The sequence below is a fragment of the Aspergillus fischeri genome, genomic scaffold, assembly GCF_000149645.3.
Source record: "Aspergillus fischeri NRRL 181 1099437636259 genomic scaffold, whole genome shotgun sequence".
Lineage (NCBI taxonomy): Eukaryota > Fungi > Ascomycota > Eurotiomycetes > Eurotiales > Aspergillaceae > Aspergillus > Aspergillus fischeri.
The window spans coordinates 282,623-309,724 of NW_001509766.1; the positions used below are offsets into that span (position 1 = coordinate 282,623).

Genomic DNA, 27,102 nt, shown 5'->3' on the forward strand with positions numbered 1-27,102 from the left:
ATAGTACTATAGATACACTCTTTAGAATAAGTAAAGCATACTAATATAATAGTTAAATACTAGAGGGCCACTGCATATAAGGATGCCTAGCCTAATTTTAGAGCTAACTAGTAGAGGTAAGCTTAACTCAGGAGTACTTCATTATAAACTTCATCTAGGTGTATATTAGGTGGAGTATTATCATAGGAAATGCTAAGTTTAATATCTCCTTATAAGAAGGGTGGAATTATTATACTAAACTCAGAGGGTAATTCTGTGCTATAAGGATGCCTGAATATAGCTATATAGGCTGACACCTACCAATTCATATTACAGTGATAATGGTGGAAGAGCTCGCGGAGGATCAGTAAGCACTAATTACGCTGGTCTATATCCATAGGGATCAGGTCACTACTTAGGGTGCTCGCAACCAGACCATGCCAGAGTAGCTAGATAATTATATAACAACAGAAGGTACGGAAATAGAACTCTATTCTCTTTATTTCAAGGTACTCTCAAATTGATTTGGACGATAACGCTGTACGTCGCTCCAACTAGGAAGAGGAGCCCCAGTATCACCAGACTGCAATGCAGCAGGTATACGACCCTCTGGACAACCACCCCATTTCTATAGTGGCCATGATCGTACAACCATAACCACTCGGGAAGGCTCATGGCTAGAGGGGCGAAGCACACCAATCCCACGAGCGCAACAGATAATTAAAGATTGGGATCGCCTCCGCTAGAATGAATGCCAGCGCACCGAGGATGATCGTACTGGCGAACCAGGCGGCCCCAATGCGCGACGGTGTTGGCCTACAAATGGCGCGAATTCTCCATTATCCGGACGAAGACGTACTTGGCCGCGACCTGAGTCCAGTTGAGCTACGACGGCCTTGCGCGGGAAGGCATCTTGGGAACACTTACTTGCAGATAAATGGTGCCGCTCAAGATCAGTCCCATCAAGGCAACACCGCAAGACACCATCTTGATCGTTTGCCCAGCGCTCTACATGGTGTCTGTTATCGACTGCTCAGGTAAAAGAAAGTGATACGTACCCCGAGCGAAGGACTCGTTACCCACTTCCCACACCAGCGATAGACGACCAGGCTAAAGGCAATGTCAGTCTGTCTCATGGGGATTCCTGGGTAGTTGCACGAAATCCAGAGCTGCGGACTCTGTTCTACAGACTATTGAAGTTCCTAGCGCTGCCTATCCATCCACTATTTGTTTATGATGGGAAGGACAAACCGCCCTTGCGGTCACCAGGGCCATACAGATACAGTGGCTTCTTGTAGTCTTTCGGGTTCCTCATCTCTGAGATGACCGGGAGGAACGCACTGGTACCGGCCAAGGAGACAAAGATGGTACAGGAAGCGACCATGCCGGCTGCAAAACCCGGGTTATTGATGGCGACAAATCCTAGGTCGTACAGCCGCTCTTGCGGTGCAGCTACCGGTCTGTCTCGTGTGGTCACCCCGATCAGAACAATGAGGACAGCGATGTAGATGGACGGGAATCCCACCTAGGTCAGCCAACCGACGTGCTCCAGTTTGCGTACGGATGCGGTTGCGATGATCACCACCGCGGCTAGGAATGACCACCAGACGGTGCACGCTGCGTTGTGCGAGAGAGCATTTAGCGCCGTGGACACTCCGATAATGTCACTGCCCGTCACCAGGACATAGGCAATAATGAACAACAGACCTGTCGACTCCTCGGCAGCAGTGCCACCAGCAACGTAGGCCATGTCGGCAATCGAATGGCAGCGAGGGCGTCGCATGCGAAAGTTGCCCGGGATGACAAAACAGTACGTGTTGAAGCATCCCCAGGCCACAATGCTGATCGACCCCCCGACGGCTCCCAGCGCATACAGCGCCGACGGCAGCGAGAGCACGCCTGTTGCAAGGATGATTTTGGTGAACATCACGGTCGCATTGAGCCAACCCACGTGGCGGAAGTTGACTCCAGAATCTCGCTTCTTGAGAATCTCCCCTTCTTCGTCTAATACCAACGCACGAGGACTGGCTTGTTGGTGGTCGTATGCCCCATTGGCCGGCCTCTGCCTGTTTCTCGCTAGACATGGCGATATGAGAGAACGTTTTGGTTTCCTCCGGCTTTTCTTCTTTCATTTGGAAGCTACGGAAGACAATCGAGAAGCTGTGTATAAAAACATTATCCGCAGTCTATCCAATGCCCCATCCTCAAGATTTCGGATGGCTTGTCCAGTATGACCCACTTAGCGGTAAATGAATGTCATCATTCATTAGCAAAAGAGCCAGTAATTGGCACTGGCCATAGTGTGGATTAACTCTCGACCCACAGGAAAGCATATGCAGGATGATGAACTGGGTAATCCCCTCGGCTCAGGATTTGGAGTTAGGCCAGGATGTGCTCTGGGAATATGTAGCTAACGAGATATGAGGGGCACTGGCCAGTAAAATCCAACGGCACAAGCACTGTCTCGGATGTTGCACCGACTAAACCCTTAGTATGTTCATTAGCTGCCTGGTTGGACGATCCCGACACACCTGGGATATATTTCAGGCTCCATTTAAGTTAAAGTAGTGCTTGTTTTCTTGACCGTAACATGTTCTGTGGAAGAGCGGTCTTCAATCTGATCTCCTGTGGTCGACTTGCGATTGAAACATATTGCTCCGTTCTGTATGAACAAAACCCCTTATAAAGTGGTCGCAGTTGCTTTCTTTTTATACAAGTCCTCTCAATGATCATGCCACATAGCGCCCACCAAGACGATTGCCGACTTGGAGTAGACGTCGGCGGCACCTTCACCGACGTCTACGCTTTCACGCCCGACGGCCAGATTGCAAGAGCCAAGGTTCCAACCACTGTCGAAGACCAAAGCATCGGAGTCAAGAATGGAATCCAGAAGGTTCATCAAATTCTCAAAGAACGCTACTCCTGGGACGGCAAGTTCCAGTTCATCCACCATGGCACCACCACGGCCACCAACGCTGTTCTCGAAGGCAAAGGCGCGCGTACCGGTCTGATCGTCACGGCAGGTCACAAGGACATTTTGGCGGTGCGCCGGTCCCAGATCCCTGGTGGTCTGGGGGCCTGGCTGCACTATACTCCTCCGGAGCCGATCGTGCCTCTCGAGCGGGTGATACAGTGTCGGGAGCGAATGTCGGTGGATGGAAAGACAGTCGTCGCGGTGGATACGGATGCGCTGCGGGAGGATCTGAAGGCATGGATGAAGGAAGGGCCCGAGGCTGTGGCGATCTCGTTGCTGAATTCGCACTGCAATAGCGACCATGAGGCTTTGGTGGCTAAGGTCGTGCGCGAGGAGCTCGGGTCTGATCTCACGGTAATCTGCTCGAGCGACGTTCTCAGAGAGGTAGGCGAGTACGAGCGAACAGTCACCACCTGCACCAATGCGCTGGTCAAACCGGTTGTTCAGAGTTATCTCAGTAATCTGCAAGATTTACTGGCGGAGGATGGCGATACGATCCGCATCCTCAAGTCGGACGGCGGTCTGACGAGCTTGGAGCTGGCGGGACAGACGCCCGTCAATATTCTGATGTCCGGTCCTGCTGGGGGAGTCCAAGGGGTGGCAGACGTCGTCACGCGCAACACGCCATACAAGAACCTGATCACCTTTGACATGGGCGGAACGTCGACGGATTGCGCCCTGATCAACCAAGGGAAGCCGCAGCTTCGTCGCGAGACGGTGGTCGGCCAACTCACCGTCCGGTCGCCCGCTGTGGATATTCGGACGGTGGGAGCAGGAGGCGGTTCCATTGCAAAATACATGAGCATCACTGAAACCATGAGAGTCGGTCCGGAGAGCGCAGGGGCCAGCCCAGGACCCGCATGCTACCGCAAGGGAGGGACCGAAGCCACCGTCACGGACGCCAACCTTGTGCTGGGATATCTCCCTGAGACCCTCTTGGGAGGCGATTTTACTCTGGACATTGAGGCAGCAACGGCCGCAGTTGGGGCCATCGCTCAGCAGATGAAGCTGTCGGTCACGCAGACCGCGGAGGACATTATCAACCTGGTGAACGAGACCATGTATGGAGCCCTGCGTCTCGTCTCGGTCGAACAGGGCTATGATCCCAAGGATTTTGCTCTTGTCGCTTTTGGCGGTGCAGGACCCCTTCATGCTAATGCCGTGGGCAAGCTCCTCGGCGCTTGGCCCGTCATTATTCCTCCCTCTCCAGGCACTCTGTGCGCTCTGGGCGATGCGACTACTCGGCTGAGCCACTCTCAGTCGTCTGCGTTCATCCGGTTACTCTCTGCTACGACAGCACAGGAAGTGAAGAGTCAGTTTGATGAGCTCGAAGAGACCAGTCGGGCAGTCATGCAAAGGTCCAATGCAAACCGTCCGATGCAGCTGAACATTGGCTATCATGTGGATCTGAGGTATCGAGGCCAGGCATTGAATTTGACAGTCGATCTGCAGGCGGATGAGCTACTGTTGGAGGACAAGCCATGGCGAGAGCTCCTGCAAGCCAAATTCGACCAACTCCATGACCAACAGTTCAAGTACTGTCTTCCCAGCTATGAGCTGGAGCTGATGCGTCTCGAGGTCGTTGCCGTCGACGCCTCGCCCATCATCGAGCTACCCCAGCTCAGCAAGGCCAAATCGACTGCGCCACCGGCCGATGCAATGATCTCGAAGAAGCAGATCGTCATAGAAGGTGAACCGATGGAGGCTACACTGTGGGATCGGGAAAAACTAAGCTGCCAGGGCCTACGGGTAGATGGCCCCTGCATCATCACCGAAATGGACAGCAACACCCTGGTCCTTCCCGGATGTTATGGCGAAATTGATTCGATCGGAAACATTCTTATACGCCCAATACATGACCTCTCAACAAAGCAGCCAAAAGACCAAACCGCAGAAGCCGCTCTGGAGACGGTCCAATCGACACCCCTAATCCCGACGCTGGTCGCGTCTGCCTTGGCCTCCATTCGCAGTGAAATGGACACTCTCATGCTGCGTTGTAGCATGTCGCCTGCGATTCGGGAGCAACAGGATGAATTCAATGTCATCACCACTGCCGATGGCAAGATGCTTGTGGGCCAGTTTGGCAGTTTCATCACCCAGTTCCTGGGCGTCTGGAAAGGCACGATCGAGGAAGGCGATGTGTTCATCACCAACGACACGTACATGATTGAAGGCGCGGTGACACACTTGAACGACGTGATCGTCCTGTTGCCCATCTTCTATGAACACCGACTGATCGGGTGGGCATCGCAGTTTGGGCACTTGACTGATGTCGGAGGAATGGTGCCTGGCAGTATGTCGATCAACGCGTCCTCCATCTTTGACGACGGAGTCCAGATCCCCTGCATCAAACTCTACAACAAAGGGGTTATGAACACCGATCTGGTCGAGCTGCTCTGTCGTAACTCCCGCCAGCCGGACTGGTACAGAGCCGACTTGTTTGCGATCATCACCGCATGCCGAACGGCCGCCAGCCGTGTCAATGAGCTGGTCCTGCGGTTTGGATGTGAGGTCTATCTCGCAGCATGCTCGGAGCTCCTCATGCGTAACCGCACCGCAATGGCGCAGATCATCGAGACCGACTTCTCCGACAAGCCATGCACGTTTACCGATTTCGTCGACGACGACGGCCACGGCATCGGTCCTTGGGCCTTGACCTGTACGATGAAGAAAGTCGGCCGGAACAGGCTGCTGTTTGACTGGAGCGGGAGCTCCCCCCAGAGCGAGCACAGCATCAACTTCTATCTCTCCGAAACCATGTTCAAGATGTTCATCGGCTACTACATGATCGCCGCGGCAGCACCCGGCACTGTGATCAACGACGGCTTCCACGACCTCATCGACATCTATATCCCCGAGGGCAGCGTCCTGAGACCAGTCCGACCAGCGCCGATATCCTGTCGTACGCATCTGCTAGGCAGAACAATGGACGTCATGCAGGCGCTCATCGGGCAGAGGAACACAATCTATGCCGCCGCCGCGGGCTTCAGCGACTCCCCCCACTTCTTCTACTCGGGATACAAGCCCGACGGCGAGTGGTATCAGCTGTATCAAATTGGCTTTGGCGGCGTGCCCGCCCGCAACGCCGGCGACGGCCTCGACTGCCACTGTCTGTTCCCGGCAATCAAATCGATCCCCACAGAGATCATCGAACTGAACTACCCGCTCCGCATCGAAGCGAACGAGAGCGTGCCGGACAGCGGTGGGCCGGGGTTCTACCGCGGGGGCAATGCCCAGCGCACACTCTACCGCTTCCTGTGTCGCGGGGAGTTCAGTCTGCACGACGACCGGTGGTTCACGAAGCCGTGGGGGATCCGGGGCGGCAAGCCCGGTTCTCGGTCCCGGAAGGTTCTGTATAGGTACTCCAAGTCGAAGGAAAAGCCGCCGGTAGAAGTCCTGCCTTCAAAGTGCGACCATATCCGCGTTGATCCTGATGACCTCCTCGAGTGGGTGACATGGGGAGGTGGCGGACTCGGCGATCCAATGAGTCGGCCCGCGGAGAAAGTGTCACTGGAAGTGCGTCGCCGGCTGGTGACCATCCAGGGAGCCTACGAGAACTACGGTGTGGTTGTGGATCCAGAGAACCTGAGCGTGCGCGAGGCCGAGACCGAAGCTCTGAGGAAGAGGGTGATGGCTGCTCGGGATGCTGTGGGCAAGGCCCAGCAGTATGATCGAGGTGGCACCCTTGAGGAATTGACCGCGTCTTGCCTGAAGGAGACTGGGCTTCCTGCCCCGAGTCCGCAATGGGAGTTGGATCCTTATGGGCCGCATATGTTGCTTCCGTACGTCAAGGAGTGGTATGCGCGGATGAGAAAGGCTAAGGGGTGGGCATTGCAGTCGTAGATCGGCTTCATTGCCAATGATACAAGAATACTAGCTCATATTACTCGATGAGAGTGATCATAGTAGTGAGGCTTAAACGAATATAAAATGTTCAGGATGGTCTAGTCAGCATTATTGAGTTCGTAGTGTCATGTTGAAAGCAGTGGGATCCCCCTTGATTAAATTTACTTGATCTAGAGACTTTTGAGAAAGACTCTAGATGGCAAAACGACAGGTGCTAAGCTATAGCTAGATCAATTACTCTTTCTTCGGCCGCCAATTCTCGTGCCACTCGGGACATGGATAAGCATACCGGCCGAGGGCCATCATGGGAAAGTAATGGCAGTAGAATGAGTATCCCATGTAGAAATACTTCGGGAATCCAGTGCCGGTATATGCTTTCTCGTGCCATGTAGCTCCCTGAGAAGCAGTCTTCGTTTGCGTCCGCAAAAGATACTCCACTCCCCGTTGGATCACCTCCGTGGACGGTGGTAAGTATGGCAGAAGAGCCATAATGGCCCAGGCTGTCTGTGACGCCGTTGATGGGCCAGACCCAGCTCGCGAAGGGTCTTTATAAGAATTGACGGTCTCTCCCCAGCCACCGTCTTGGTTTTGAACAGTCTCCAGCCATCGGATTGCTTGGTTGACTGCATCTTTCACACTCCTGACTCCTGACAACGTGTCGCTCTTCGAACCGAAGTACGCCAATGCGCAGAGGACTGCACTGGTTCCGTAAATGTAGTTGCAGCCCCATCGCCCGTACCAGCCTCCAGATGATACATGCGTGTCTGACAAATAGCATATCGCTCTTCGAGAGGCCGACACGATGCGATCAGTGAGGACGTCTGCTTTAGTCGGGGACTGCTGCCGTGCACTGACTGCAAGAAAAATGCCAAAAGCCTCCAGGACGTGGCCGGTCACATCCGGAGTGGAGGGATCGCAAAATGCCTCCATATCACTGAACGGAATCTTGTTCAGAAAAAGTTTATTATTATCCCGATCAAAGGCACCCCAGCCCCCGTCCGTATTCTGCATTCCCAGAAGCCAATTTAGCGCATCCAAAACGGAGGCAGAGCAGACCAGCCGCTCGTCTTGCCGAATTATTGCCAGAACTGCGGATGCTGTATCGTCCACATCAGGGTACCAGGTGTTGAAATACCCGAAACTGAACCCGCCCGCCTTTAGTCCAGGGTTGTTTACCTTCCAGTCTCCATAGTTGCCTAATCTCTGATGTTGCTGTAGCCAGCCCAACGACCTTGTGAGCCAGGGGCTGGAGGCCATGCCTGCGTCGCCGAGGGCAACAAGCATTAAGCTGGTGTCCCAGAACGCGGAGACAGTGGTTTGGATTCGTTTTCCCTGTTGGTCACGGTATGCGAAGCGTTCAATGGCCTCCAGCCCCCGGTGGATTGGGTCTGAATGCAGCGGATAGCCTTCAAGTCTCAGGGCAAGCATAGCTCCGTGCAGCGGCGGCATAATGTCTCCGATGTCTCCCATATCCTCCTGATGCTCCAGAATCCAGTCGACGCACTTCCGAAGAGCAAAGCGGCGAAGGGGATTGAAGGATCGCAACCCGTCCAGGCGGTGCAGGATCGAGTCAGCCAAGGTGAAGATCAACGCAAACGGGTCGGATCTCCACGCCGTCGGTTTGTCGTGATTGTATGGTACCATTTTATTCCTCGGGTCGCACCACAGCTCGTCCAAGTAATCGCTGCAGGTTGCCTTTCCACCTGGAAGAGCATAAATTGGGCGATGGTGTGAGATAATCAGAAGGGGCACCACAGTGGCCCGCGCCCAAGCTGACCAGTGATATATACTGACCGGTACCCTTGAAGGCAGCAGAATCAACTCGGGCGGTAATTCTGGTACAGCAGCCCAAGGAAATAAGCCGAACATGGCGAGGTATATGCGGGTAAAGATGCGGACCCTTGCAACACCACCAGCTGCAATAGCAAAGTCTCGTGCACTGCGCATTGCCGCATCATCCTCCGAGAGTCCCAGGATCTTCAAGGCCAGATACGCCTCTACTGTCACTGAGATATCCCCCGCCTGGTCTGGAGCGGTACTCCAACCCCCGTCTGCACCCTGTGTGCAACGAAACCAGGAGATGAATGCTTCTCGGTCCGCGTCGAGGTTAATGTCTAGCGCCTGGCAGAGCAGGACATGCTCTGCGCTGGTCGTTGCGTTTGTTTTCACTTCGCCGCACCAGTGTCCGTCCGAGTGCATCTCTTCTCTGCTGTGCTGGCCTGAGAGCTTGAGCGCTTGCTTGACTCTGGGGAGCAAGGGATCATCGGGAGCCAGGCTCCGAAATCGTAGCCCTTCTGTTGTGATGGCCTCTGTCTGCAACATCGCGGAAGATTAATTGGTATAGAGGGATATAATTGACCAAGTTGACGGCAGTCCGAGTTCTATGCTGAGACGGGATGGTTTACTACATATGCTACTTGCGCGGTAACAGCTGACTCATAGCGACTTCTTGCGGTGCTCCATAACTGTGGACCTAACGAATCCGGCAAGGGAGCGGAAAGTTAATAGCCTTAAGCTCTGTTAGTATCGCGCACTTGGACCTGGTGGTTACAGATGGTACTATGGCTTTTCTGGATGCTGGAGAACTTGTCTACTCGTCATCCGTCTCAGTCAGGGTCCACGCATAGAGTATACTTGCAAGATCCATGCTGAATTGCTTCAATTGTAGCGGTAATGATGAGAGACGCAAACTCTCTTTACGTGGAGGTTGCTACCAGTGCGCTCAAAGGTTGCAAGTAGTTCAGCCACCAAGTCCTACATTTACAGAGGTGAAGATATAGGGCTGGCGGATCTCTTTCTATACATCGTCATCCATTCTCTTGACTGGCCGGGTGGAAGTATCCGGGTAAGTCATCCGCGGAACCAACAGATGGGTCACATCCTTCTAGGGCAGTGGGACAGTGGGACGTATGACAGCGGTCTAGACCTTACCCAAAAATATGATAAAGAGCCAAAAATCCCTTCGAGTCCAGTATCAATGGGTTTTAGCATGGGTCCGGGCATCTGACAGCTGCCGATGTAACCATGTCGCATTCCACAAGCCTGAGGATCTTCAGGGTGTAATCAACATAGGTATCTAGTTAGTGCTTAATAACTCAGTAACGACTGGATATTTAATTAGTTTAAATATACAGGCCAGATCGCAGAAAGTCATAGTACTACTAGTGAGCTGCCGGATCGGGACGAGTTCCAGCGGGCCGCGAGAAACGGATGATCCAGTAATAGGTTTAGATCGCTCAGAACGGATAAATGCAAGTCTCTTTTAGGTCATCTAGCCAGTGAGATATCATTTCCTCTAGTTGGACGGTTTCACTACTGCAATTATATGTTTTCCTGAGATATCCATGTATATACAGTCACTACTGAACCAGTCCAGCCTCAATCTCCCACCGAGAACACTCACAAATCTGAATAACTGCGGCATCTGGCGTTGTTCTCCCAAGCTGGACTCGTCAATGCAGATGAATCCCAAGTCCTAGGATTCTAGTCTCAGAATGGCCCCCTCTGGTAATGAACGTCATTATTGCGCATGCAAATCGACTGAGACAAGGTCCACTTATACCGTGTACAAAGTTGCTACACAAAGTTGGTTCGGATTGTCGCTTTCAAAGTCTATTCGTTATGTTATTATTCGAAGCTTTCCATGAGATCTCATGGGAATATTCGTCCGAGTAACCCTTACTGGCCTCATCGGACTCCAGAGAATGGATCCCCCTTTCAAGGTCATAATTGTCGGGGGATCAATTGCCGGCCTTACTCTCGCGCACTGCCTGCACAGGGCCGAGATCCCCTGCATTGTCCTCGAAAAGCGACCTAAAATTGCCCCCCTGGAAGGAGCATCTGTTGCCATCCTGCCAAACGGGGCGCGAATCCTGGAACAACTGGGGCTCTACGACGCGGTCGAGAAGCTGGTCAAGCCAAAGCACGTCTTGAATATGTATTTCCCAGACGGGTTCCAATTTAGCGATGCGTATCCCAGGACTATGAATGAGCTGTAGGTTGCCAATCTCGCCTTGCCTTGTGTCGTCGTCCTGTCTGATCAGCCCCTGGTCTCCACAGCTTCGGGTTCCCAATGGCGTGTCTGGACCGTCAACAATTACTCCAAGTTCTGTATCGGTTGTTTCCCAAGAGATCCGACATCTACGTGGGCAAAAGTGTCATACGGGTTGACCAACAAGACAGCCGTGTGCTGGTGTACACTGCAGATGGAAGCACCTACGAGGGTGACCTGGTCGTAGGTGCCGACGGAGTCCACAGCCGTGTTCGAACTCAGATGTGGCGCGCAGCAAAAGTGCGACGGCCTGGTCTGTTCAGTGAAAGCGAGATAAGAGGTAAGGATTCCTCCAACTGTGTATATTTATCCGGATCGGCGACTCAGACTGACTGACTGTGATCATGGCTGATAGGAATGAGTATCGAGTATGCCTGTATTTTCGGTGCCTCCTCTACGGTTCCAGGACTGGACGAGCGACACCTACATTCAAGGGTAGACAACGGGACAGCATTCATCCTCGTCCCGGGAGTCAATGGACGATTGTCCTGGTTCATCATTGTCAAATTAGACCAAAAATACCAATACGGTAGCGCACCGCGGTTCTCTGTCAAAGACGCCGCAGCCTGGGGTGAGCGATTGACGGACAAATACATATGGAAGGACATCAAGTTCGAGCAGGTGTGGCAGAATCGCGAGACCGTCGCCATGACGGCACTGGAGGAAAATATATTTCAAAATTGGAGTTGCGGCCGCATTGTCTGTATTGGCGATAGCATGCACAAGGTATGTTGCTGACGGAAGTGGGTTCGACTACCCTCGGGTCTGACAATCTGCTGCTTTAGATGACGCCGAATCTCGGACAAGGGGCCAACTGTGCTATTGAAGACGCTGCTGCCCTGACCAACAAGCTACACGATGCTCTGAGGGTTAAACATCCAGGACACAAGCTATGTGATGACGAGATTGAGCAGGTCCTGTCCGAATTCAGCAACATCCAAGTTAAACGCATATCCAAAATCTACAACGTGTCGTGGATCACCGCGCGCTTGCAGACACGAGCAAATCTGGTGTACAGGGTACTCTTGCGGTATTTCGTTCCATACGCTGGAGACAAACCCGCGAAGAGAGTACTGAGGATTTTAGAGGGAGCGACAGTGTTGGACTTCATCCCATTACCCACCCGCTCAGGTCCCGGCTGGACACTGCAAAAACGGGAAGAAACGCTCTTTCCGAGATGGACTGGAGTTGCGCTTGCATTTTTGGTACTGATATCAGTGGCGTCAATCAACCTGAAATCTGTTGGATATTACATATACTGGATGTCGGTTCTTGGCGGCTTCCTCATGGACAGAATCCGATGACACAGCAACGCTACCTGCCTCGACGGCACTATCTCTCTGTTTGCCAATAGTCCCTCCTAGTCCTAGTCTAATTCAAGGCCAAGAAATGTTGAGGAGGACCTAGTGGAGCGCTGTCCCGGAGGCTCAGGCCGGAAAGGTCGAGTTACATTGCTGGCAAACCACGTTATGGTTATATGTAACCTTACTTTTTCCCGCCAACCAGAACGTCCACATTTTGACAGTCGAAAAGTGAAGGACTGGTAGATAGACCTTAACCTTATTGAATAGAATATAGGTTGATTCTGTATACTGCTTCCGGTTGAGTCTTCCAGTGTGTCCCATGCCAATCACGTTCACAAGCTGAGTTAACTCATTCGAGGAACAATTTGGTGCAGTCAATTCAGTAGTACTAACAGTGGCAGATATCTCCTCGTAGCGACTGATACACCGCGTCGTCACTCGCTCACAGTTCCTTTGGGCACGCGATTCTATATTGGGCCTGCCGTCCTGCGGTCCCTTGCCCATGGCGGTGATTACCGTGGTCGATTCAGGCTGCCTTGACGATGGAGAAAAAGTGCGTACAGAGAGCATGGAAGGCCAGTATCATATGCACAATCTGCAATATAAAGAAATGTCGGTCGTCCTGCCTTCGTCGTCCGCACGTACAGAGTCTCGGCGGAAGGGCTCACTCGGGACCATGGTCGTTTGATCGATGGTAAGATAGTACTTCTTTCCGGTGCGGACTATCCGTATGCTGCGCTGTGTGACGCCGATGGCTTTGAGGCACTGCAAAAACCCTTCTCTGTCCTCTTTCCTATTTATTCCCGATCATACGGCCAGTATCCCGGTAGTCGCTTGCCGTTCTGTCTCGGTGGAAGACAGAAAGGATAAGAGGCAGCGAACGGTGAACAGCAACTATTAAAGACATTGAAGCATTCATGATTTTTTTTCATTCTTACTAACAGCGGTGTTTAAAGCCTTCTATTGCCTTCATCCACTAGCAGTATTCCTTCTCGGCTGCCCTCTTTGCTGTCACCAAGAAATGCTCAAGTATGGCCAGTTGCATTACCTTTTGTGCCGTGAATCTTGCTCTCCCTGTTTATTTCCAACACCATTGCAATCCTTGTCTTTTTCGAAGGAAGCCAACATCGACGGAGAACATATTGCACCTCGACATCTGTGTGCGAGTAGAACGATCGCAGCGGAGCCAGTGGCAGACTTTCGCGCATGGTCAAACCATATACGGCAAGAGCTGCGATGCATGAGAAAGCTCTAGGGCCTCACTCTGTTGTTGACTTGTATGGAGGGACTCACTACTGCCTACTGTTACCAATTGATTCTGATTGGAACATCCCTGCCAGGATGCTGCATGCCAAGGAGAATGGTGAAGCACAAAGCTGTGACACATTCGAGTTTGTTTAGTAATTCGGACAAGGATGTTAAGAGACCGACTTTCCGTCTGCCTAATATATTTAACTGATCCATCCCTCCTTTTGCCTCCCTCACAGCGAAGAACTACTCGCTGTCTCTCTAGCACAACATGGGCTCTGCAACAGAAATTCCAAACACGGAAAAAGATCAAGAGATCCCCGACTGGAACCTCACTGAGGTAGACCGCATGCTCCTTCGTCAGACCGACGAGGAATATGAGTCACACTCCTGGGACGAGCTCAAATGGATAATCCGTATGTACAGCCACCCTTTCGCGGAATATGACGCTGAATCGCGACGCAGAGGAAAATAGACTCGAACTCTTCAAGCGCCTCCCCTCTCACCTCAGACGCTACATCCAATGGTCTAAGGGTATTAAAAAGCAGTACGGCGGCATCCTCAACTACATCTGTCAGGAGCGACTCCGCTGGGACCAGCAAGAGTCCAAACAAGTCGTTTTTAAGAATCCGATCCCCTTTGCAAGTCCATCCGACTATTGCATCCGCTTCAACGACTGGCCCTACGGAGTCGCACCGGGCATCTGGCACCTGGTCGTCTGGCTGAAGACACCGTTTCCTGTGCAGGAGGATGGAAATCTGACCACAGAATCGCGTGCACGCATTGAGACGTTCGTGTCGGCTACTTTTGTGCAACGGTTGGCGAGAGAAGCCCGTGTGGATGCGCCTGAGGACCGCGTTTTGTGGTTTAAGAATTGGGCTGCGTTGCAGAGCGTGTCGGCCCTGGAGCATTTCCATGTTATGGTGAGGGACGCAAGCGAGGAGGCTTTGAGGGAGTGGATTGGAGCAGATCATATGCTGATGATTTGTGATGTGTCTGAGTAGTTTACCAGTTCCGTATCATCAGGTCTATATAAAATCCACAGTCTAGGCAGATTAGATTGAATTAGGAGAGGAGACCCCTTTCGCTACCGCCTTGTTAACGTTTGCTTCTGCTCAACTATCTGTAATAATGCTTTTTCTCTCCAGCCTTTGCTAGTCGCTCATAGTGCGTGGTTCAATGCCATCCCTTTCCCTCCATATGTGTTCACCATGTACCTTAGACACTGGTTATAATACTGCGTCAAGCGCTGTGAGAACGATCCTTGTTTCGGGGAAGCAACACCCAGATAATAATCAAGAGGACCAACAATGAGAGAATGAAAGGTTGCAGGCTTTGCACACCGCGCGCCCCGGATATAGCACCAGCAGCAAAGGGCAGTCTACGCCCAATGGGAATACACAGGTTAGCGTAATACTCAAGTAGGATTTCATAAGCATCGTCACCAAGGAGGCAAACTTACATTGCAGCACCGCCGCCTGCCAATGATGACGCGAGTCCAATGCCCGGGGTATGCAGATGCTTCGGAAGCAGCTTGGCCGCCACTACAATTGCTGCGGGAAAGAGAGGGCCGGTAAAGAAGCCAAGCAGCGAGACAGCAACGGCAGAGACGACAAACTTTGGGACCAGCCAAAAGACAAGCTCCAGGGCAATTGAAATAGCAAGGTAAATAGTGATCGCAGTCCGCTCTCCTTCATTCTAGTCAGCATTGAATCGCTAGGGCTGCGTAGAGAGGATACATGCCCAACCAGTCGTTCACAAAGCCCAGAACCAGACGCCCGATAGTGACGCCAGCCCAGAAGCCAGTTGGAACCAGACCAGATTCGAATGGCTCTCCGTTACGGGCCTGAACCATGAAATCGACGACCCAGCCACCCACGGACACTGTCAGATTTAGCGATCAGGTTATTTGCTCAAGGAAAGGTTAGACAACGCACCTTCGACACCCATGTACACAAACAGCCAGATGGCTATCAGCCAGGTAATGGGACTTTTCATCGCCTCCGTGGTTCTGCTCCCACCGCTGCTATCGGGGCTCCTGCGGTTTTTGGCTCTGTAGCTAACTGCATTTTCTTTCCAGAACGTAGCCACGCTGGTCAGCAGTTCTAGAACGGAGCCCCCAAGCAGAGTGTAGTAGAAATAGTTCCAGCGCAGGCCCGACTTGATCATCTGCGTCGCGATTGTTGGGCTCAGTGTTGCCCTACATCGGCCGTCAGTATTGCTGTAACGGTCATCGTACATGATCCACGTACCCGACACCATAAGACGCCCCGAGGAGCCCCATCATTGTGTTTGCATTAGCCATATCGGCGATCCAGGAGTTCCATGCAGCGTCGATGAGGCCATTGCCCAAGCCAACAATCACGTAGACGGCCAACATTGCCGGCCAGGGCGGGTGGATGGCCATGATCACGAACGGAACGATGTGGCATAGCGGACCGATGATCGCAATCCCTCGTTGTCCAAATGTCATATGAATCTTGTTGACGACAAGCGTGGCAATCGTGTATCCGGCAAACGGGGTCACGAAGATTAAAGAGACCACGGTCGTAGACAGTTTATAGTCTTCGCGAAGCTACTCGGCGTTAGTTTCTCGGTGATGAGGACTGCTGTAGTTCTATGCATACATATGGGACGAGTGCCTGGGAGAAAAATCATTAGTCTGTACCATGTGTCTGTACAAGGAGAGCTCACTCCGTAGACGCCGTCGCTCGCTCCTACAACGGCGAAACTGGCGAATGTAGCTAAAAGGCGCCATTTGTTGATGGGAGGGTCATTCCATTTTTGCTTTGCTTGAACAATCGCATCGTCAGCAATCGGACCAAATGTGTGGACTGAGCTCTGTGACTCTTGTTGTCCTTGTGAAGCAAGCTCAACTGTTGTCGTCGACATATTTGCTACCCCAGAAGAGAGAAACAGAAGGAGACAGGAGACAAGAAGAATACGAGATATTAGTGCTGCCATGAGTCAATAAATATTGCCATGTGCATCTTTCCCCACTTGATGAGTCAAGAACTTGCTCTTTCTTCTTGGAGGCTGACCCACTGAGACCGAATCATAGCAAATCTATGGACAGCCAAGTCTCTAGCCTCTAGACTATGGTCGTAGATAGAAAGCTGATTCACTGCCTTCTTTCTGACATCCAATCCACAGTCCCTCTTAACGCCTTCTTCGAGGTTGACAGCTGCATCTACCCAAGTTTCTGGAGTGCGAAAATTGTAGGATTAATAAAGACAGTGATTGAACATGCTGAGGCACAGCTGGCTTAGAGGTATTGTCAAGGCTTCATTGTGCATTCAGCATGGAGTTATCCCATCCGACCTCCTGTTCGACCAGCTTGAGCCATTTTCTGCCAGTCTAAAGCTTCCAGTCAAGGCTATGCCATGGCCAGCTCTGAAGCCGGGGTCCCACGCTGCGTGTCTGTCAACTCATTTGGCTTTGGGGGCACTAATGCGCATGCGATTCTTGAGAGCTATGAGGAAGGGATAACTGCCGCAGACAAGCCCGTTGAACTGTCGCCTAAATCTCCAATCCCTGTCATGCTGCCATTTGTCTTCTCTGCATCTTCTGTGCGAGCGCTTGCTGCCATTCTAGAACAGTACAGTCAATATCTCGAGGACAATCCCAATGTCGACCTGGTGGATACGGCATGGACGTTACTACAGCGACCTTCATTCTTGACGCACCGTATCGCCATATTGGCAACTACAATAGATCTCCTAATTACTAGAATCCGCGAAGAGCTGGCCCTCCTCAAGACCAAAAATCCGTCGTCCATCGTAAGCTCCCTGCTACCTACCGATGGGACGAAGCGCATCTTGGGGGTTTCTACAGGCCAAGGCGCACAGTGGCCGCAGATGGGTTTGGACCTTATTACTCACTGCCCAGAGGCCACGATCTGGTTGGACGTAGCGGGAAGATCACTCACTGAGCTCCCTGTTGCGCTCCGACCAAGCTCCGACCAAGCTTTTCCCTTCAAGAAGAGCTGGCTGCACTCAGACTCACTCCAAGCTGCATGAGGCCGCGTTGTCACAGCACGGCGCTTAAATCATCCTTGTCAATTTTTCTTCTGCTTTAGGTATCTCCGCTACTGTAGTCGTTCAGTAATTTATCTGGTGAAACTGTACGCTACCGGGGTTTTGTCATCGTCTCACGCCATCCGAGTCGCCTACCTGCGCGGCCATGTTGCGAGACTGGCAGGTGAGGGAGCAATGCTGGCGGCTGGGATCTCTCGGGAGGAGGCCATCGTTCTCTGCCAACAACCAGAACTTGATGGCAAAATCAGCGTGGCAGCAGTAAAGTCATCTTCCAGTGTCACACTCTCTGGTGACCGTGATGCCAAATCCCAGTGGAACAGATACTCCTGGAAGAAGAAGTTTGCTCGTCTTCTCCGGGCCCAAACTGCATACCATTCCCATCACATGTCTTCCTGCGCAGAAGCTTACCTGCCAGCTTTAGACGGCAGTAGAGATTTAAATTCGCTCCCACACGTCGTCACGGTGGTATCCCAGCATCTATTGAAAGACAGGAGATTACGGCGGAGCAGCATGGTTACAGTACGAGCATAGACTACTGCAAGGACAACATGGTCAAGCCTGTCTTGTTTTCCCCAGCCTTGCAGGAAGCATTACGCTCCAGCAGTGACGATGTGAACCCTGATCTAGCTCGGAGGTCCACTACGTCGGATTACTGAACCGTAGAATCATTGGCCAAAGCAATCGGCGCCTTGGGACCGGATTCAACCCTAAGTCCTGATCATACACTTGATCAGCAAAATCAAACCATGGGTCTAATAGCAACACTATTTATTGATTAAGATTGTACCTTCGCGCCACCGCCAGTGATACCAAGATAGATGACGTATACCGGTACTCGGGAGGAAAAAGTCAAGGAATGGCAACGCAGAGCGAGCAGTGACTGTAATGGATTCAAGACGTACAAATTAATACAATTCCTAATATCCTTAGCTGGAAGGCTACCCTTTACAGGCATCCTGTGAGTTTAGGCTGGACAATAGATCATCGCAGTTAAAAGTGAGGTGATATGCTCATTCCACACGGTCTGATATCCGCGTGCCCTCAATGATTCTGCGAACCTTAAACAGAATATGGGTGCTCATTTGTGCATAGGCTAGCGGCACCGGGGAATAGACCTGAAAACTGTGGGAACAGGCTGTTTGCAGTAAGATCTTATTATGCCATTCTATCCACGTAACACTCTGAAGGGTGCTGGATTATGACGCAACACCTGTATCAGTTGCACCACCCTCCGCTTTATGATACATGATATAAAATCCTCGGGTTTACTGTTTGCTTGGGATAAGCATTGAGTTTCATCGTTTCTCTCCAAGCACTGATTAAAGATGAATGTGCATGAGTTATATGTGTACCTGTGTGGAAGGGGTGGAATTACCGTTGGCATTTCCCTGGTATTGACTCCAATCTCCTCATTTCTGGCTGTTGATGGGTGTAAGTTCTGACAAGGGACAGGTGGTCTGCTATGTAATTACCCACGCCGTCTATAATGTGTTCTTTCATCCCTTAAGTCGCTTCCCTGGCCCACTATTACACAGGGCGTCGCGACTGCCATATTTCTATGGGTTGATCAAAGGGACGCTTACCATAGATGCACTCGAAATGCATCAACGCTACGGAGATATTGTACGAGTCGCCCCTGATGAGCTCTTTTTCGCTCACCCAGATGCCTGGTCGGACATCCACAAGAAAACCGGGAAGGCGATGGATAAAGCACGATGGTTCTACCGGCCTCTAGAGGTGACTCCACGATCCATTGTGGACGAAAGCCACGAGCGGCACAGCCGGCTGCGGCGACAAATGGCGGCTGGATTCTCAGAGAAATCTATGCGAGACCAGGAGCCGATCATCCGGGGTTATGTGGACCTCCTGCTGCAAAGACTGCGGGAAAAGAGCAATGACGGTCAGCCCGTTGTCATCTCAGACTGGTTCAACTACACTACGTTTGATATAATTGGTGACCTGGCCTTTGGGGAACCTTTTGAATGCCTGAAGTCTTCTAAGTATCATGGGTGGATCAGAAGTGTTTTTGAATCCTCTCGCCCCCTAGCTGTGGTGCAAGCTCTCTCGTTCTTTCCATGGTTGAAACGAATTGTCCTAGACATGGTCCCTAAGGATCTGCAAGAAACTTTCAAGAGACAACAACGGCATACAGAAGCCAAAATGCGGCGGCGCATGGCTGTCACTGGAAACCGGGTGGATCTGATGGAAGGATTGCTCAAGAAGAAAGACGAATTTGTTAGTAGTTTGGCCCTTTGATCTAGGGACACATTAGCACTAACAACCGTTCACTGTCGAATTTACAGAACCTGAGCATTGACGAGCTTATTACCAATGCTCAAGTCCTCATCCTCGCAGGTTCAGAGACGACTGCATCCCTCCTCAGCGGAGTTATCTATTTACTGCTCCAGAATTCGGTGGCCTATCAGCAGCTAGTTGATGAGGTGCGCTCAACTTTCAGCAGCGAGAAAGAAATCAACTTTGTCAGTGCCAGCCAACTCTCATACATGCTGGCTTGCCTGAATGAAGCTTTGCGCATGTATCCACCAGTGGCGAACGGTCTGCCGCGTGTCGTTCCTAAGGGAGGAGCCCAGATTCTGGGGCAGTATATTCCAGAACAGGTCAGAGGACATTGATATATTAACGAGTAATGAGCAATATCATTAACTACATCTACAGACATATGTGGCTATCCCCCAGTGGGCGCTCTACCACCGCAAGGAATACTTCGCTGAGCCTATGGATTTCCACCCTGAGCGCTTTCTTGGTGATTCTAGGTTTGCGAATGATCGACGAGATGCGCTGCAACCATTCAGTGTTGGCCCACGAAACTGCCTTGGACGGAAGTAAGTCAAGTTAGATGATATATCGGGGAAGCTTATTGACTCCATATTTAGCCTTGCATACGCCGAAATGCGTTTAATCCTCGCCCTTATCATTTTTAACTTTGACATGAAGATTGATCCTGACTGTCGTGACTGGATCCAGCAGAAAAATTTTACCCTCTGGCAGAAGCCTCCACTTAAAGTCTACCTGAAGCCAGTTGCAAGGAAGTCAGAGCCGTAATTAGGTATAATGAGTCTATATTTGACCATTTTCAGTAGTAATCTACATTTCTAATATCGGACTTCTTCTTTTGGAGTATTATCCTCATCTAACACAGCCAGTCTTTCTGGTGATGTAAATTAGCATGGTCATCTCCACAATTTTGAGGATATTACTATATATACCTGGACTGCTCCCTAATCCAGCCCTCACTGAACTCAGAGGGTTTTCCTACCCTGGAACTTTGTAGGATTCGGTGAAAACCACCAGTTATTAGTAACCACTAATTTTAAGGATTTCTCTAGAATTTTTGACATCACTAGATAGCCTAGTATTTAGGCACAAAAGTTATCTTGAGGAACTGATTGATTGCGGCAGAATACTACTCTAGCGGAACCAAGGGATCATCCAGTCCCAAGTTCCGCACAGGACGGACCAAATCAAGTACGTACTTGGACAGCATTGTGGACAGTCGCCGACACGTTGTAACAACATAATCAATGATGTAACACTGAAGAGGATCCTACAGTTGTATCCACGCCTTCGCAATATGTGAACCTTGCCATCCCACTAAAAATGTGTCCCCGGACACAAATTCAGGCATGATACAAGTAATTTTCTGGGTTGACACGCAATAAGCTAGTCATCATATCTACACCCTGAGTCCCTTCCAGCCGATGAATTCATTTCTTTTGTTAGGGTCCAACAACGTCAACCGAGCTTTATTAAATAAGAGTACCACCGCATATACAGTCTACTCAAGACTTCAACTACCCAGACCCGTGCATTTCTAGTCTGAAGAAGCCTACAGTGACAGTTCCTCCTGACACTACCGCTGCTAAGAATGGCCCACGTCGAGGGGCTGCAGGCGACTCTGGGGTATCTCGAGAACCCTACTGCACTTACTGTAACGAGCGTCGGCATGTGTCTATGCTGGCTTGTTAGTTACGCTGCAATGATCCGCAAGTCGTTCCAGGACCGTTCCTACTGCATGCCATTGATGCCACTTTGCTGCGATCTCGCCCATGAGTTCGTCTTCTCTGTGATTTGCCCCCCGACGGAGGACCCCATTCTGCAGTATTTCTTTGCAAGCTGGTTGGCTGGCAGTGTCATGATGGTTTTCACAACTATAAAGTTCATGCCTAATGAGTGGAAACACGCGCCGCTAGTCCAGCAGAATATTCTCTGGATATTCGCTATTAGTATTCTTGGTTGGATAACGGTACATTTGGCGTTAGTCGCCCAATTTGGACCAGATGATGCATCAGCATGGGCTGGTTGTCTCTGCCAATTACTCCTTGGTGCTGGTTCCCTGTGCCAACTGATTGTCCGAGGAAGCAGCCGGGGGGCATCCTTTTTCATTTGGTATGTCGGGGAACGCAAGTGATCTTTCAACTAGGTTCTTAACTAATTAATCCCTTTACTGGTTGACAGGCTCAGTCGCTTTGTGGGCACTATTCATGCTGTACTATATTATACTTTGCGGTTTCGCCATGGGCATGTTATATGGCACAGTCCGTTAGCATGGTGGGGTGGAGTGATCTTCTTTCTGCTTGACAGTGCCTATGGAATCCTTCTCTGGCATATCCAACAGTCTGAGGGGAATGACCAGCGGCGGAGAAAGACTGGATCAGAGATAAGACCAAATGAAGGGGGGGGGAAGCTGGACAGCTGGTGAGCGTTAAGGGTGTTCCCCTGGTAACCGGACCATCTGGCAATCCTGTGTGGAGCCTTCAGCATCTCCTGTTGTCGTCCGCAAAACGACCTGGGAAATAAGAAGAGTGAGAAAAAAAACCATTAAGTCTGGCTGAAAGTGTTGGATCGGCCATTGAATATTTCCGAGCGGAAACTCATGTACAACCGTGATAACAGTGGTGTCGCATTGCTTCAGCTGCTGAGACTTTCAACTGGATTGCGACGGCAAGCCTGAAAATGTGGTTCCTGCACAGCCAATCTTCATGGGTTGCAGCTAAAAGCATAATACAGCTTCTAGGTAACATTCTTGTTTATAGGGTAGAAGGTTAGGAGCTCTGACGCGCCCGAGTTGAACGCACGGCACGAAATCCTGTCGGCAGGCTATCTACCATTCTGTTTGTTCAGCTAGAAGGTGCCACTGTCAAGCTCGTCCCGTCTGATTCCAGCGGCCTGTATGAGCTCCAGATGAACTATGACCACGCAAATGTCCCAAAGACGCTCGCTTCTTCCCAAGAGTATATCTGCCTGGATATCGATGTTCCAGGGTACTGTTACAATGGCCACGCATTTGATTGAATCAGGAAAATTTACCTCGCTGCCGGTGGTCAGTATCAAGGAATTCTCTGCTACGCTGCCCGAAGTAAAACCAGGCCTCATCGTTGACTGGACTGGGTCCATGACTCTAACAACCAACTGTCTGTCCAGGTCGATCCACTTTTGCCGCCAAGGTCCATGGTAGTGGTCCTGGACGAGCTAAAAAGAATAAAAAAACTAAAAGAAAAGGATGACAAGGGTGGGATTCGAACCCACGCCCCTTTCGAGACACGGAAACTGATTAACAGTTTATAGGTCCAGTTCCTGAACCGTGCTCCTTAGACCACTCGGACACCTTGCCTTATCTATTTTAGTGTGAGATTATTGTGTTATAATCGGTATGAGTTATCGTTAGATAGTACAGGCTCATCTCATGAAATAGGCTATCAGATAGAATAGTGATTTTCAGCATTTCGGCCAGTTTCAAAAGCAAGGTTCCCCAGCATATTCATACCCCCTCAGTGATTGCGCATACCTGCCAATGGCCATCATGGCGAAATAATGCGAGCTATAGGAGGAGCTGATATATGTGCAGGCCGGAGAACAAGCCGTCATTGACTGATCCTCCGTCCATGTTGCCCCTCCAACAAGCGCCTTGGTCTGCGTTCGTAGCAAATACTCCACGCCATCTCTGAGTATGCTATTCATGGGTGACAGGTAAGGGAGTAGCGCCAGGAGCGTCAAAGCCGTCTGTGACGCTGTGGACGTCCCACCTTTCTCTCTCCAGCAAATGTCACCCCAGCCTCCATCTTGATTGCGGAGGCTCTCAAGCCAGTGGATAGCTTGGGACACGTCGTCATTGATACTGTCATCTCTCTCAGTCCATCTGTTGCGCTCTTTGACCCCGATGAAATAGGCCAATGCGCGGAGGACAGCGCTTGTCGCGTAGATGTGATACCTGGTGCAGCACCCAAACCAGGCACCGCAGGGTTGTTGGGTGACAGACAGGTAGTGTATTGCCCTTCGAGAAGCTGACGCGACATGATCGATCAATGTCCCTTGCGCAACCAGTTTCGTATTCCGTCGACTCACAGTCAGAAGCAAGCCGAAGGTCTCGAGGACATGCCCTGTCGCGTCTGGCGTTGACTGACGCACATGCTTGTCCGGTGAAGTGAGATAATTACTGCAGCTTAGAGATGTCCACCCACCATCTGCATTCTGTCGCTTCAGAAGCCATTGGAGAGCGTTGGCGACAAGGTGTGAGCGGAGCATGAGAGGATCCTGTCGAATTACCGCGTGAATCGCTGATGCCATATCATCCACACGACAGACACGGGTTTCGAAAGTCTTGGATGCGTCATTATTGACATCTGGAAGCAAACAACGCTGCAGCCATTGTACAGACTTCCTGAACCATGGGGCATCCACTGCGATGCCAGCGTCTTCGAGCCCCGTAATCATCCGACTGCTGTCGCGTAAGGTTGTATTCACACTCAAGATCCGCTTTCCATCCTCGTCCTCATACACAAAGTGTCCGATATCGTCCAGAGCCGTGCGCAGAGGACGAGATTGGACCGAGTAACCCTCCAGCTTCAACGCAAGTATCGCCATGTGCAGCGGCCGCGACAGGTGCCCGACGCCTCCCGTTTCCCGCACGGTCTGAAGGATAAACGCAACACTCCGATCAAGCGCATAGCGTCGGAGGGGAAGGATGTATTTTAGCAAGTTCAAGAAATGTACAACCAAGTCTGTGGAGGTTGAGGCCGGTGCAGTGTCCCCGCAAGTCCGAGGCGGAAAAGCACAAAAGGCTTTCTCTTGCGGTTTTGGTGGGTTGCACCGCAGTTCATTCAAGTATGAGTTGGCTGCACAGTCCTGAATGGGTAATGGGAAGATTGGACGATGGTGGCAGAGGATGAGGAGAGGGATCAGCACTGTATGATCCATAGCCGGCCAGCAGCATATACTGCTTAGGATATGTTGAGGCAGCAACATCAACTCCGGAGGCTGACTTCGAACCGCATTCCAGGGATATAAGCCAAACATTGCAAGATGAATGCGGGTAATAAAGCAGACCTTCGCTATGCTTCCTTCCGCAATGATAAATGATTGAGATCTGCGCATTTGATGCACATTCCGTGGGGCACCTAAGATTCTCAAAGCAAGATAGGCCTCAACCGTAACCGAAAGATCGCCACGGTCCCCTGGGTTGATGCCCCATGAGCCATCTGAGTTCTGGACAGAATAGAACCATGAGATGAACGCATCTCGGTCTGTATCCAAGTTGCTGCCAAGAGCCTGGTGCATGAGGATATGCTCTGCGGTTGTTGCAATGCTGTTGATCCTGGTTTGTCCGCGCCAGTTACCGCCCGGTCTCCTCTGGACTCTGCTATATTGGGTGGCCAATCGAAGCACCTGATTCGTCTCTGACAGCAGGCGATGTTGCTCTGGAGGACAGCCAGCCAGAGCAGTGAGCTGCGACCCCAACTCCACTGTACGAGACATTGTTATGCGGATATGTGTTTGAAAGGCCGGCGAGCAGCACCCAGCAAGCAAATGTATATCTAAACCCTCATGCGAATACTAGACTTAAACTTTCGCAGGCCTGCCTGCCGCCTCACTGATAACTGCATACTGGATACCAAAGGCCTGACTACGCTTACACTTTGGTCTTCTCTGAGACATTGTGTCTCTAGCTTGGGTTTACAGTTCTATGATCCGTATATCAGCGCAGTGGAATTAAGTCCCGTTCGGTTGCAGTCTCCTCTCACCAAAAGAGCTCTGACGTCTATAGGCTGGGATCTAAGATCAGCCGCTGGTTGCGGATATGACAGGTGTTTTGATGGTGGCTGAGGCCGCTTTGGGCTGGATCAAGGGGGTTATCCTGGAAAAATGTTCCCCTTCCGTGGAATGGGACTGTCATGGACGCCACCCCATTAACTTATTTTGTAGGTTAACTTCTTCCTGTAAATAAAGTTTCTACCGGGTCCAGATGTAGGGTTTCGGGTGGGCCCATGAGGTTGATCATGCTTGATTAATCGATGTCATATCACTTCACCCAGACGGCGAACGTCGTAGTAGTACCGGAAATCGACCACGTCTTGTTTCTAGAAGGGCCCATGTAGGATGTTTCCTTGACGGACAGTCGGCTACGCAAGCTGAATCAGTCTATGGCCAATTGACGTTCTAGAGATGCAGCTTGTTCGACAGCAAGGACGCAACTGGCGACTGGTAGGAGACTCCATCATGCCCTGCAGCTCTACCAGTACCTTGGTCTAGATTCTTAGCCGGACCATGCAAGGGACTTTGTGTGACATGCCATCCAACGGTAGAATTCCTCTAAACGTCCTGTGCTCATATATGAGAGTACTGTTGTGTTGATGCGTTTTAGCCAACACAATCAGCAACAGAAAGACTCGCTTCCCGATGAACCGCCACCGCTCAAGTTGGATTCTTCCAAACTCCCATACAAGAACTGGGAAGTCTGCTGTAAGAGGATAGAAACTCGCATTAGTGATACTCTGACAGGAATACCAGACTGTGCCACGGATCATTGACGGGCACCGCAATAAACTCAGCTTGGCAGTCCATGACATCTTCCTATCCACGCTCAAGACAGTACGCCACAGTGCGGGATCGCTTTACTCTTTCCTTGCCTTGCATGCCTGCGCTCTGAACCATTTCTCACTTCATAGAACGGGGGCTCAGAATGCCATCTCTGGAATCTATGACCTCACAGTGATTACCTGCTGAGGTAGTCCTTTCCTTTCTGTAGTACGCTTTGACCTCGAGGAAATGCGCTCTGACCGTGTGCATCTACCGTCAACGTAACCTCTCCGTGGCTTCCGAATCTGTTCAAGGCTTAATCTGACGAGATAGGGTTGAAGACGTCAAGAATGAGAGTCCCATGACTGAGCGACTGCAAATGACAACAGAGCAAGGCAAACTGGCTCTGTCCCACTTCCCAATAAATTGACAGAAATAACGCAGGACATTCCCTTTTCGCGCTTGGCAAGCCCCTTGTGTTGCAGTCGTTCTGCAGAAGCGGACACTCCATAATTTCTCCAAAACGTCGATCATGGAAGCTGTACTGGGCCTCCTAGCTGTCCTCTATCTTCTACCACGCACCCTTGCAGTCTACATCGTCAGTTCATATACAGTCTGCATCATATGCGAGCGCTTAGGCTTTATACCGGTCTCTTTGCTACAGTACGAGGCAGGTGATTAGGTGAGAATCCTCGTCGAGTGAGTTGAAAGTGAAGACTATGCTCACTCCTAGCTAGCTCTATTTGATGGTTCTATCAAACAACGTTCTATCCTTGTTGCGGGACTATGAGCTGGATGTCAATTTGAATGTGTATGAGCTTTATGAATTACGCAGCTTGTTTGGCTTTT

The 27,102-nt window shown here is 51.0% G+C and overlaps 9 protein-coding genes, 1 non-coding gene and 1 pseudogene across 10 annotated transcripts, besides 1 other annotated feature; 6 read left to right on the forward strand and 5 right to left on the reverse strand.

Annotated features, from left to right (window-relative positions):
- Window positions 1-501: 501 nt before the first annotated feature.
- NFIA_112750 lies at window positions 502-2,059 on the reverse strand (annotated as a pseudogene).
- A 651-nt stretch (window positions 2,060-2,710) lies between these two features.
- On the forward strand, window positions 2,711-6,796 carry NFIA_112760 (putative hydantoinase/oxoprolinase; the record flags this gene model as incomplete). The annotated part of the gene is made up of 1 exon (XM_001262647.1): window positions 2,711-6,796. One exon carries the CDS (start codon window positions 2,711-2,713, stop codon window positions 6,794-6,796), a length of 4,086 nt encoding a protein of 1,361 aa, XP_001262648.1.
- A 237-nt stretch (window positions 6,797-7,033) lies between these two features.
- Window positions 7,034-9,121, reverse strand: NFIA_112770 (terpene cyclase/mutase family protein; the record flags this gene model as incomplete). The annotated part of the gene is made up of 1 exon (XM_001262648.1): window positions 7,034-9,121. The coding sequence occupies one exon, from the start codon at window positions 9,119-9,121 to the stop codon at window positions 7,034-7,036; it is 2,088 nt and encodes a 695-aa protein (XP_001262649.1).
- A 1,331-nt stretch (window positions 9,122-10,452) lies between these two features.
- On the forward strand, window positions 10,453-12,225 carry NFIA_112780 (putative FAD binding monooxygenase; the record flags this gene model as incomplete). The annotated part of the gene is made up of 5 exons (XM_001262649.1): window positions 10,453-10,793; window positions 10,859-11,130; window positions 11,206-11,576; window positions 11,636-11,869; window positions 12,205-12,225. The coding sequence occupies 5 exons, from the start codon at window positions 10,453-10,455 to the stop codon at window positions 12,223-12,225; spliced, it is 1,239 nt and encodes a 412-aa protein (XP_001262650.1).
- Window positions 12,226-13,673: 1,448 nt separating this feature from the next.
- Window positions 13,674-14,406, forward strand: NFIA_112790 (GIG1 family protein; the record flags this gene model as incomplete). The annotated part of the gene is made up of 2 exons (XM_001262650.1): window positions 13,674-13,818; window positions 13,868-14,406. The coding sequence occupies 2 exons, from the start codon at window positions 13,674-13,676 to the stop codon at window positions 14,404-14,406; spliced, it is 684 nt and encodes a 227-aa protein (XP_001262651.1).
- A 454-nt stretch (window positions 14,407-14,860) lies between these two features.
- Window positions 14,861-16,294, reverse strand: NFIA_112800 (putative MFS transporter; the record flags this gene model as incomplete). The annotated part of the gene is made up of 5 exons (XM_001262651.1): window positions 14,861-15,100; window positions 15,162-15,286; window positions 15,340-15,602; window positions 15,655-15,977; window positions 16,097-16,294. 5 exons carry the CDS (start codon window positions 16,292-16,294, stop codon window positions 14,861-14,863), a joined length of 1,149 nt encoding a protein of 382 aa, XP_001262652.1.
- A 491-nt stretch (window positions 16,295-16,785) lies between these two features.
- NFIA_112810 (uncharacterized protein) lies at window positions 16,786-17,421 on the forward strand (the record flags this gene model as incomplete). The annotated part of the gene is made up of 1 exon (XM_001262652.1): window positions 16,786-17,421. One exon carries the CDS (start codon window positions 16,786-16,788, stop codon window positions 17,419-17,421), a length of 636 nt encoding a protein of 211 aa, XP_001262653.1.
- Window positions 17,346-17,369: a microsatellite.
- Window positions 17,422-19,038: 1,617 nt separating the features above from the next.
- NFIA_112820 (cytochrome P450) lies at window positions 19,039-20,502 on the forward strand (the record flags this gene model as incomplete). Its single annotated transcript, XM_001262653.1, has 4 exons — window positions 19,039-19,674; window positions 19,743-20,057; window positions 20,116-20,282; window positions 20,334-20,502. 4 exons carry the CDS (start codon window positions 19,039-19,041, stop codon window positions 20,500-20,502), a joined length of 1,287 nt encoding a protein of 428 aa, XP_001262654.1.
- An 823-nt stretch (window positions 20,503-21,325) lies between these two features.
- NFIA_112830 (uncharacterized protein) lies at window positions 21,326-21,806 on the forward strand (the record flags this gene model as incomplete). Its single annotated transcript, XM_001262654.1, has 2 exons — window positions 21,326-21,598; window positions 21,720-21,806. 2 exons carry the CDS (start codon window positions 21,326-21,328, stop codon window positions 21,804-21,806), a joined length of 360 nt encoding a protein of 119 aa, XP_001262655.1.
- A 1,155-nt stretch (window positions 21,807-22,961) lies between these two features.
- On the reverse strand, window positions 22,962-23,071 carry NFIA_112840. The gene has a single exon. It is a non-coding gene; the product is annotated as a tRNA-Leu (tRNA).
- Window positions 23,072-23,193: 122 nt separating this feature from the next.
- Window positions 23,194-25,212, reverse strand: NFIA_112850 (putative squalene-hopene-cyclase; the record flags this gene model as incomplete). The annotated part of the gene is made up of 1 exon (XM_001262655.1): window positions 23,194-25,212. The coding sequence occupies one exon, from the start codon at window positions 25,210-25,212 to the stop codon at window positions 23,194-23,196; it is 2,019 nt and encodes a 672-aa protein (XP_001262656.1).
- Between the last annotated feature and the right edge of the window lie 1,890 nt (window positions 25,213-27,102).